The sequence below is a fragment of the Styela clava genome, chromosome 1, assembly GCF_964204865.1.
Source record: "Styela clava chromosome 1, kaStyClav1.hap1.2, whole genome shotgun sequence".
Taxonomy (NCBI): Eukaryota; Metazoa; Chordata; class Ascidiacea; order Stolidobranchia; family Styelidae; genus Styela; species Styela clava.
The window spans coordinates 23,653,989-23,665,914 of NC_135250.1; the positions used below are offsets into that span (position 1 = coordinate 23,653,989).

At 34.6% G+C, this 11,926-nt stretch overlaps 1 protein-coding gene across 1 annotated transcript; it reads right to left on the minus strand.

Moving 5' to 3' along the window:
* Window positions 1–216: 216 nt before the first annotated feature.
* On the minus strand, window positions 217–9,562 carry LOC120348654 (prostaglandin G/H synthase 2-like). Its single transcript, XM_039418842.2, has 13 exons — window positions 9,409–9,562; window positions 8,633–8,752; window positions 6,980–7,123; window positions 6,762–6,905; window positions 5,889–6,064; window positions 5,706–5,804; window positions 4,777–5,011; window positions 4,083–4,268; window positions 3,018–3,121; window positions 2,756–2,903; window positions 1,900–2,053; window positions 1,279–1,423; window positions 217–453 (listed from the first exon to the last, which is right to left on the minus strand). Exons 1-13 carry the CDS (start codon window positions 9,473–9,475, stop codon window positions 364–366), a joined length of 1,812 nt encoding a protein of 603 aa, XP_039274776.2. The 5' UTR covers window positions 9,476–9,562; the 3' UTR covers window positions 217–363.
* Window positions 9,563–11,926: the final 2,364 nt, after the last annotated feature.

An 11,926-nucleotide genomic window follows, 5' to 3' on the forward strand; every position in this document is an offset into this window, starting at 1 on the left:
CTGATATAGCGTCATTAGGGCAAGATTTACTGTCTGTTTTGCAGTGCAATGACGCCGATGGGTCACATTCCGCCAATTTTAAAAAATTCAAAATTAAGACAACCTTCAATTTTCTACGTTCTAAAAAGAGAGGATAGCTGATCGTCGCCCAGCAATTATCCACTACGTCCACATCGACTGACAAATCATTCCATAAGCCTCAGCAATAATTCGTACTCAAATATACTCAATCACTATTACCATATATCTATGATCACATGCTTTATAGTGAAAAACAATATAATTTGATTTGTTGCATAAAAATTGCCATCAAATTTTTGAAGTATAATTATTAATGTAAAATCAATCAAACAACGAATATATTCACAATTCCTTTTTCGACAATATATCGACGTCTTTCAATTCGGCGTAGTTCATTTCATGATTTTGTTGTGTGCTCTTCTTATCGCTTACCTGATGAAGAAGACAATATTGAAATACACATTTAGAAAAACAAACAATCAACAATATCAATCAATACAGGAAAGTTTTAAATGGAAGTGAAACATTAGATATTGTATATTATGTTAGTATAAGATTTTTTATGGCGTAAAATACCCCTGATGTTATAAGCGCCACAAAACATATAACAGCGAGAGAGAGAGAGAGAGAGATTTTATTATTTCGTCAACCAAAAAACGTGAAAAATAGTCATCAGTAAAATAGCACTAGCAAAAAAATTTTTTTTTTGGTATGGACAGGAGGAAGCGATACGACCATACGGTCATCGAAGTCAGCTCCCACCATATATGCTGATTTTATTAAGATAACACTGAAAAATGACCAGTGACAAAACTTAAACTGTTACATTAATATTTTTACAATAAAATTCTGAATAAAATTAGGAGACTCGTGGGTAAATGCATTGTTATGAGTATTTTTAAAAGAAAGAAAATAGAAGAAAACAAAAACAAAAACAAAACAACTTTTGCGCGATGTGTTATGCATTGTTTGCAGTCGTTTGCTAAAGAGATACTAAGAGCCATGCTTGGCTTACTCTTCTTATCCTGTTTATCAGAACAAGCAAAAGTACCAAAATACGAAAACGGTATTTTCTTACAAGAATTTACTCACAGCATGGTCACGCGCACTCACTCAGAAGTACAGTTACTCATCTCTGACCAAACTTACAGGCATTTACTGAAATGCCAAGATCTATTCTTTACCGCATTGTCAGTGGGGTCAAAAACAATACATACAGAAAAATGTACACTTTTATTTACATCAAAAAAGTCAAACCTTAAAACTAATCCTTGGACATTCTTTTATATTTCGACAGACGAGTTTTTGCAATGTGGTAGATTTTGCCATTTCAAACATTTCTTTACCCCCAAAAGTCGATTCTCTCCAGAATTGCGGGGAGCCAATGGTATTGGAAAATACACTGAAGTAAAGGATTTTAAAAATAAGAAAATCAGTATTTCTTTTTAATAAAAATAAAACTTTGTTCGTTGTTTGGTAACGGGGTGGGAATGAACGTTGCTTATTTTTTTACACAAATTCTTGACCACACAATATCATTTTGCTTAGCTAAATTGCATCAGTGTCGGTTTATTTCACGAGCCGATGGTCGCTCATTGAGAAAAGTTCTATTACGGGCGCTCCAGAAGTATGTGTACCAATATGGTGGTAACTAGCTTTGTTCGCCTATTTTACATCAACCTGGTACACATACTACGGGAGTACCCTATTACGATGATAATAACTGCCAGATTCTGCTTAATGTTATTGCAGTTAGATAGAATTTAGTGAAAAGAAAGTATGGAAATGGAGGTATAAACTTCAAAAAAAAAATAAAAATTATCAAAAACGGCATCTGTAGCTACAAATGCCCATATGAACTGATGTAAGCGGGTTTACTTGCGAAAAGCATATTGTCCGATTATTTCAATGAGACCAATTCCTGCTATCGCTGTGGGATGCCTTTGTTCAACGATCATTCCGATAAGAAATTCAACGGCATCGATATCATTTGCATAGATTTCTTTTAATGTATTTGCTGTTTGGGCATCCCCTAAACAAAAACAAAAAACGATTATTGCATATCGTAATAATAAAACTATTTGTGGTTGTTGCAGAAACTAAAACTCGACGTGGTATCGATTTCCACATTAAATTAAAAGTTGCTTCGCTTCAAATTATAAAGTTGTTAATCGTCTTCGATGCGTCCCCCAAGGTTTTATAGCTCACTAGTGACTCTTAGTGGTTGATTTAATATTATACTTGTTTTTATACGGAAGCGACATACATGATTTCTTAGCTTATTGGCTAAAAGGAAATGCTTATCTTTTACTTATGTAATAGCCTGCTTACTACGTCAGAATTCAACAAGCATGTCCGACCAGAAAAAGTAAAACCCACATTGTCCAACAAGTTCTGATATGTTGCACTTAAGTTGCATGATTTATTTAGGTTCCATTACATTTGAACCCACGTACATTTGAACCCATGGCAATTTCACCTGCATACTATTTTTTTTTGTTTTTCGGATAGTTGAACCCATACTAACCCTAACCCACGGGTTTTAGCACCCGCATATAGATTGAACGCGCGGATATACACATGGGTCCAAATGTCCGTGGGTTCAAATGTACGGTCACCTTTATTTAGGTTAAATTCCTCGCGCTGAGGAATACCTCATAGATACCTCAATGAACTCTAACATGATTTTTATCTAGTTTGTTTCGAGTAAAGACAAATATAAAATTTCGAATGCCTGTAAGCTCTTCAAATGTGTTGATCCGTGGTAATCTGAAATATTGTCTGTATCTATTATATGATTGCAGTCGAACTTCGCGGTTTAATTCTAATGCTCTCGCGATGGCTTTAATCAGAAATGCAGGCACAATGTTCCCACCAGACGCCTAGAAATTCAAAACCTGTTACCTTGTTATATCAAAGCAAAATGTACAAGGTTAAAAATCCAGAAGAATAGAAGACGAAAACTTCAGTATAATGTCAAACCACTTCAAACTTACTTGTCCCATCGGTTGATTAGATAGTGAAGTTGTGAATGTTGCCATTCCGACTTGAGTGAGAGATTTCGTGTTGTACATCATATCCGACAGAGTGTAATTTTTACCTAAATAAAATATTGCATTAGGAGGAGCCTCAGGTATAGGTAAACAGTTTGACAAAAAATCACCCAGCAGTTGTGTTGTTTGCTGAATTCACAGTATTGGATTGGTATAAGTTGCCATGTGGCACTATTTGAGGAAATAAAAAACTAATGGCTAATGTGTTTTAAGAAGAACGATATCCCGATAAGTCTACTTAATTCTGACAGTCCTATGTGAAGCTTGGATTTATCGACGGTGAGGCTCAAAATTTGTGCCCAATGCTCGCGCTGTAGAGCCAATATGCTAACCAATGCATCAGATCTGCTCGTGAAATTGACACCAAACCTCATGTCAACCGATACTTCCTGTGTTATGCCAAGTATGCCAGTTTGTAGTTGTTATTGCAGATTGTGTTAGACACATCGAAAACCACGGGGTCATATTTCACAAATGGTACTGACTAATATCAGAAACAGTTGTAAAAAAAGGTGATACAAATGTTGGCAACAGTATGGCACTTCACTGTTGTATTCATAGTTGCGGTGTCGTGTTGTATGTTTTGATAACTGGTTACAGATAACGAAACGAATATGCATTACTGCACAGAATGAGAATAAGTCCCGGATTTATTACGAAAATGCTACTGTTGTTTGCAAAACAAAGTGAAGTATTGAACTCTGTATTATATTACTGTGGTTTAGGCCTAGCATCCAATACAATTTTCCCACCAATTTAAGAACATTTAATTTTATTAATCAAGCTTTAAATACATAAAACAATCGTTCTATGTTTAAGGATATTGTTTCATAATGACCATTTTTTCAGTATAGGGTAGGATTTTTCAAATTTATGCCGGGAGATTGGAAAGCCGATAAGCCGGCTTAGTCATATGGCGAGTTACGGCCTCTCGTCCGGATACTAGTCCTTGTCGAGTACGAGAATAATGAGCCGATTAATTGTTTTAGATGCATGGACTTATATTACCTCCGATGTTGAATACATCTGGAACAGTGCCGTGCCAATGGTACATACTGTTGAATTCGACATGAATTCGTCCGCTAGACCAAGCCATTGTTGAGCCATGGATCAGTTCTGGCTTGTAGTCTAACTTCAAGTGAGTGGCCGATATCTGTTGTGCGTAGTCTCCGATAGTTACGACCATCGTTTGAGCTGAAATTGAATTTATATAAGAATTATATATATTCATTGTGTATGTAAAAAAGCAAAATATCGTCGATGTACATAATCGCACATTGCGCTATGTAGGATAGGACGTATAGTCGTCATATTATCTCGTATATAAATTTTATTATATCTCTGGGAAGAATTTTTTTACTATAACACATAAACACTTCTTCAATCTAGATTCTAGAAGTATCCATTTGCCATGGTTCATAAGTATACAAGCTATAAGTCAGAGAGCTTTACTTTAGGAAATATTATTGGACTAATTTGGAGTAATGACAAAACTAAAATTTTGACAATTGACACTGAAAGTTTCGTAATAAATAAAATCTGTTGTAAGAGTTGGGATCACTTAACGTTCAAATGAGAAGCGTCCACGCGAAGTGCTTCAGTGGTGGTAACTGATAATAATTCTCTTTATCTCAAAGGTTGCTTCAGTTATTACTACCCACACCACACCAAATCATTAAAAACTATTCGGCTTATAGCTTACCATGAATATTGTGCCTTGCTGTTTGAAAAATTCTTTCATCGTCCCAGTTTGGATACTCCTGGGCTAGAATGTCGCATACTCTATTGTGCTCTCGCAACCATAACGTGTTGAAATATAATAGAGAAGGGAACGAGCCAAAGAACGGATGCCCAAGTCCAAACTTGTGATCTTCGGTAATTTCGGCTGGATACCACATGTTCAATCCAGGGCAATCTTTTAACTTTGGCGGATAAGTCTGTAAGATCGAAAAAAGTAATGTACAAGAAATGATTTTTATCACGTCGATAGCAATACCATATTGCAACCATTAAAAAGACAGATGTTTAAAACGATTTTCTACCAGACACATATGATATACTACTAACTGAATTGTAAAAATTGATTACAAAATTTTGATATGAATAGAAAAGGGGAGGGATTAACCTCGACCTTTGGGCGGACAAAAAAAAAACAAGATGGCGGCGATTCGGAATTTCCGTCTGAACCGATTCGAATAATTTACTATTCGGTTCGATATGCCCAGCTTTATATAATGTAACGAATTGCAGTTTGTCATATAGATATTACGCTACAATTGAACTCAAAATTATATTAGGTTGATGTCATACGATTTGCTCTAAGCAAGGTTCAAACACCTCAACAAGGGGTCCAGAAGTGTGTGCACCAATATGGAGGAAACGAATTTTGTTCACCTACTTTGCATCATGTTGTGCAAAGGGACTGGAACCCATGACCAGGGAGTTGGTTATTCACTTGACTAACACAGACAGTCCCCGAACTCGTAATATAAATAGAATGAGGAAACTCTGAATAAAATAATGGCCTAACCGTAACCTGGTACACACACTACGGGATTACCCACAAAAGTATACTAATAAAAAAACGCACTATGGAATTCATATTGTGTAGATTTTTTTTCATAAAATTACCTCTCCATTAATTTTTTGCATTTTCATTTTACCGCCTTCCAAAGTTCTCAACAATAATTGTTTTTCCTTTGTTTCACCGTACAAATGAGATAAATCCATCTGAAAATTCAGAAAGAAATCATACATAGACATTTTTAGTGCAATTTATAAGTAGTTCGTCCGTACATTCTCTATATATATTACCTCGTGACTTCCCCACGTCAATTTGGGATCGTCTTGATATGATTTGAACGATTGATGAGTAAAATGTTGTGCGTAAAGAGGAAGGAGTACAGAGGTTCCCATCGGACAAGGTTTGAATTTTGTTCTGGTGAAAATTTTCTGTAAAGTCTCCATTACTCCTGGGAGAAATTTAGGACCTATAATGTAGAATTTTGTTAAAACTTGCAATATGCTAAGCAAAGCAAAGGGTGCATAGCAAAAATTGAGATTTATTTAGAGAACGCCTACCGTGTTTCCCCAAAAATAAGACAGTCTTACTTCAATTTTCTTTCTAAAAATTACTTCAGGTAATTGAATTGAAATCATTTTAAACGAGTAGGAGAGATCTCTTGCTATCGAATACGTAAAAAAGAAATTCGTCTTATTTTCGGGGAAACACGTAAGTGTTTAACAGTCCTGCTTTAAATACGAGTGTATAACCAGATCTAATGACCTGTTATTCAACATAGTTAGAGAAAGCACTAGGCCAGGGTGCAGAACGCACATGAAGATACGTCCAATATTTTTAAAAGATCTTATCGCGTACCATGCCACGTTCGAATAATTGTGGGTTGTGTAAACGAACCGTAAAACACATAATACCTGATAACATGGGCACGAGCTATAGAAATGTGTAAATAAACATAGTGATTCCAGTATAAACCTGAGTTATTACGATGTATTATAATTACAATAACTACTTTTTACCAAACGTCTGGTGTTCGAATTTATGACGTGTTACATTGAGCACGCCGCCCTGTTTTGTGCATCCCTATATTAGGCCATATAAAATTAGTAACAATTAGTACAAACAATTAGTAAATAAATATTTCCCAGGGTCGAGGGTGTGCCTACCTGCGACTCCCATAGGTGTTGGACAATCTTTCGAAACTGGTGGCAGAGTTCTTCCATAAAATGTCTTGTTTGCATATCCTTCATATGTGGGAAAATCTGCGCCTAAACTAGTCGATTCAGGCCAGGGTGGTTGGTCGCTTTTTACTGTAACAAGTTATGGCATTGAGAGAGAAAATGGGTTATCTCACATTTATATTCAAAGTATATAAATAACATACATATGATTATAATTTTAAGAAGAAAATCGTGTAAGAATTCTACTTTGTTAATCAAATCCCAGAATAATTTCCCGTGTGTTGTTAGCCATCTCACAAGAGCAGGTGAAGGTTTGATGGTGTCTCCAATCCAAGTGCTGATGTAGGCTAAAAATAAAACATATTGTAAAGTTTTACAATCTACAATACAAACTAATTATGATATATAAAAAATAACAAAGCGATGCTCGAATATATGGACACGAAACCCAAAACGAAGTCGTACGGTTATGCAATCCGTCACAGTAGACTACCGCCACAAAGTTCAATTTTGAAGACGTCATGGCACACAATAAAAACAAATCTTATAGAGCCCACAGAATTTTTTAAAATAAATATGCGATTAACAAAACAATCCATATGTACATTTCGTGTTCACTGAAAGCTTTGTCCAAATATGTTGCAGATTTCATTTTTGCAAAAATTGCGTTTTTTTTCGATTACCTTAAACTTTCGACCGGCTAAAAACGGCATTCATTGATTCGCCCCAAATTTCATTCGATTTTAAAAAAGACGAAATGACAAGAATTTTACACATGATTGATTTGGATAATCAACAAACAACGTCTATTTTGTTTCCATCAAACCAGGTGATGATTGATGCCAGCTATAGAAGTTCTGGAGACAGTGATGCTTTAGTTTTATTTAGAAACTGTGTTTATGCAGACAAAGTAAACGAATTATCTACATCTACCATTCTGTAATTTTTGAAGTTCACTCTATGACTTCCCAGATGGACACTTATTTTTTTTCGAAATTACCGATAGATGGCAACGTAGTATTTCCAATAAATCGTTATTTCGAGCACCCGTTGTAAGGCTAATTAGCAAACGAATCGGCGAGACCTTCTTGCGTTATTACCACGAACCACATGCCAAACGATATTTGCTGTGTTTTATTCAAGTACCCCATTTTTAGTTGTTTTTGCAAGTTGTGTTCAAGTGAATACACATTCAAGAAGACGGGATCATATTTCACAAAAAGTACTGGATAACATAAGATATCGTTGCAAAAAATAAGGATTTAGATGTGGGATATTGTATGGTACTCAGTGGTGTATATGCTTGAAATGGCTCCCATGGCAAAGTTAAAAAGTGCGCTCTCTTTATTATTTGATTGACGATTTATAATGAATATTGACTGTTATTGAAATGAGATAGTCTACTTGTACGTTATTATTTGAATAAAAATTCAAGTTCCAGTTATTTCCAATCTGGATTTATTTTATTGAAGCACTTTACGGTTAAAACATTTGCCGTTTTTGCGCACCTGTCCAAACGGCGCCCATGGCATGAGCCAAGACTGCCACACCATAGATACGGCATTGATGGTACTTCATTGTTTATGGTTTTGACATTTGGAGTAGGTATATATTTGGTTACAGCTAATTAACAAAACGAATATGCATTACCTCGCAGAATGAATAGATGGAAAGAAATTTCCCGCAAGCTTATTTTGAAAACTGTACATTTATTCCCAGACAAAGTATTTTTATTGTATTTATTTATTTTATAATTATATATACTTCTCAGTGTTGTCTTATTTCTTTCAAAATAACCAATTTTGATTAAAAAAAAAACGGAAAATCTACATTGAATCGTATTAACGTTAACTCACGAGTTTGACAATTGTCTCCATAATATCCCGTTCTATAACAATCACAGTGGTATTGGTCAGTGAATCCAATCCTATTGCAAATCCCGAAATTTTGACAAGGAAAGGAGCAACATGGATCGTCTAATTCAAAATATAAAACATACAGGGTCACAGTATAAATATAGTACGGGTGTGCAATTTGTCACAGTAGACTGCTGGTACCAGCCGTCACGGTGTCATAAAAGCGTGTGAGACAGTAATCACGATGTCATAAAAACGTGTTTCTATAATTAAAAATTATCTGCACAATTTAGATAAAATATCAGAACTCACAGAAATATTCGGATCAAATAAAAGTAATACCTTTTTATCAATAAATACAATCTTTAACCACTGAAAATTTCGAATCAATTGGTCGAGTAATTAATTAATTAAAGAGAAAGGCGTTTTTTTTTCATAATGATGGTATGAAAATATCTAACAACAAGAACGATCCATAGGGCCATTTCGTTTCCAATAAAGGCGGTTTGGCCACTCCTTTGTTGAGGAGGAAGCGAGGACACCTGGTAGCCTACTGGTAAATCTTCATTATCTGTATACTTTGTTGAGTTTGGGTAATACGTGATTGACATCAAGGCCCTCTATTCGCGACAATACACGTGCAAGGCGTGAAATTTTATAGTTTACTGATTTTACACCGGTTGTGGATTGTGTTGCTCATAATATATATATTTTTGAAAGTACTGTATATTTCGATGTACGGTACAGAAATATTATTACATAAAAACACTACTTACATTTTTCAGCAAAAGTTGACCTCACTAGCAGCAAAATAAGAATATACAATTTCATAGTAGAATGCATTGACTTGATTACGCTAAAACGATCATTGTTGACTACATATAATATATATAGAGTGTTATATCGTTATGAATTAGCAGAAAACGATCGAGTATGACGATAATGTGGCGAAAATGGGGGTTTATACATTTCAGGGATTTCTCAAGTACATGAAACTTTGATATGTTAAACCAATAATATCTAAATAAAACTGATCGCGGACCTGATTTGAAAGGTTACAATAAAGGTCAATTGTAGCAATATTAAATATCTGTCTTCTCGTTAATCTGTGCTGATTTTAACCTTTAACTTTGACTTTGAAATACTTTAGCTTATCCTGTCTGTTAGATACCAAATACCATATCGTAGTCGTGATTATTTTCAATCATATGTCGTGCTATTTTATGAATCAATTTAAAATACGAAGTTGTAGGATTGCTTATTCTTGACTTAACTTGGCAAGCGTTTATAGGAAACTATAAACTATTTGTTATAAACTGCTACCATACTCTATTCTATACTAAAAAGCGCATATGTTTCAAAGTCAACAACTCGACATTAAATGCCTATTTCAAATTGATCGTTGGCAGTTATGTGAAAGAATTATCGTTTTCGACAGACATAATAACCTAACCTAAAATTGATTCAAGTCTGTGAAAGTAGATGAGTACTTCTGATAAAGAGAGTTAGAATCGATTATGGTGTTGAGACCGATATTTGGTTGATACTTGGCAACTATTGAAAATCCTGCTTGAGTAGTTTTAATCAAATGTGAGTATTATTATCACAGTATTATTAACTGCAGGACAAAACCAACACCGTACCCGGCGGCTTGCTTTTAAATTTGAATAGCAATTTGACTCAATCTCAATTACACCCACGAAAGAATTTTTCTAATGTTAGGCAATTCAGGAATTCAGGATTCTTATTAAAACGTTCCCTCTAATAGGTAACCGCTATTTAATAACAAATAAATAAATACATCATTGCTCAAGGCGTAAAATTTGAACAACAAATAAAATATTATATATTGGTCAGTTTGTAACAAACTTTATAATATGTTCCCATGTCAGAAACTTCACTCTTTTTTTTAACCAAAAGTACTTCTAAACAAATAGTATTTATATTTTTAAACTGATTAGTTAGGTACCTCAGACAATTTCAATGTCGCCTCTATAAATTAATATTTAGCTGACCAATGTTGTATGGAACATACTCCCCTTCATTTCAAAATTTATCCGGCTCGAAATGCGACAAAATTATTCATATACGATAAAAAAGTTTTAAAACCAGACAGCAGTAATAATTTTCGTGCTAAGGTCATATACACATTAGTCGCTTCTTAAATGCGTAACGCCCGATATCGATATTAGCTCACATTATTTTGTCTACTACGTTATAGCGGTTTCACTGTCTCGAACATCTGAAGATAACATCTATGTAATACGTCTTTATGTAATGAAGAAATGCGCAACGTTTTGACAAAACAAAATATTAGGAATCGCTATTCTTAGCAATTAATATACCAAAATATCGATTTTACAGAATCTGAACTTTCTCGACAAGTATCAGACGACCGTTCTACGACGTGGCTCTGTGTAGCCCACATTCATAAAAATATGGGTAACAGCTGGATAATTCGATAAACAAGGTTGAAAGTTTACAACGTGGTCCAGTATATCATCCCAAACCTAAATTATACCTAAGAGAAATCTAAAATCATTTCGACTTTGCTAAATTATAGATATTTCGATTCTTTCAGATATGATAGATTTTACCTGCCTCTATACGAGTAAACGATACAGTAATTTAAAAAAAAAGAACTTTTCTTAGATATAAACTACATTCCTGTCGCTCTGCCGTGGTTATAGCTCGCGAAGGCGAAGCTTCAATTTCCTACAACTCATTATTACAATAGATTCATATTTTTAGTCTGCCGCCTCGACTGCATGGTGCGTAGTTAATTTATAGGCGGAAATGGTTCAGTTCAATTGATTAGACGTTTTAAATCATCGTACGTGACTCGAAGCTTCACGAAGAAGGACGCAGGAGAGCATTGTGATATGGAACAAGAAAGCAATGCTCAAATATATAAATACGAAGGCTTAATGAGTACCACAAAGTCAACAAAATTCTAACCCGGAATTAAATTTTTTTTACCGATTGTCATATGAAAGTGTGCCCGTAAATTATATAAGAATAGCAAAATTTGAGGTAACATATCGGCTCCGTGGTAAGAAATTAAAAAATATATATAAAAGCCATATCCTGTTAGCGAAAAAAAAAATCTTTAGCCACTGAAAATTTAAAAGCAATTGTTCCTAAAGTTAAGGAGAAAATTCTCTCATAACAACATTAACGAGAACGAGAATGAAAAGGATTCTAGCAGCATAATAACAGAACGATCCATATGTACATTTCGTTTCTAATAAAGTAATACCCTTTTAGCGCCTTTTCTATCTCCGAGCACTGAAA

Coding starts and splice junctions, on each gene's coding strand:
- LOC120348654 (XM_039418842.2), bottom strand. CDS start 9,475: ATGCATTCTACTATGAAATTGTATATTCTTATTTTGCTGCTAGTGAGG. Junction 6,065..6,761: donor AACACCTATGGGAGTCGCAG/GTAGGCACACCC, acceptor TCTACATTATAG/GTCCTAAATTTCTCCCAGGA. Junction 5,012..5,705: donor TGCAAAAAATTAATGGAGAG/GTAATTTTATGA, acceptor TCGATCTTACAG/ACTTATCCGCCAAAGTTAAA.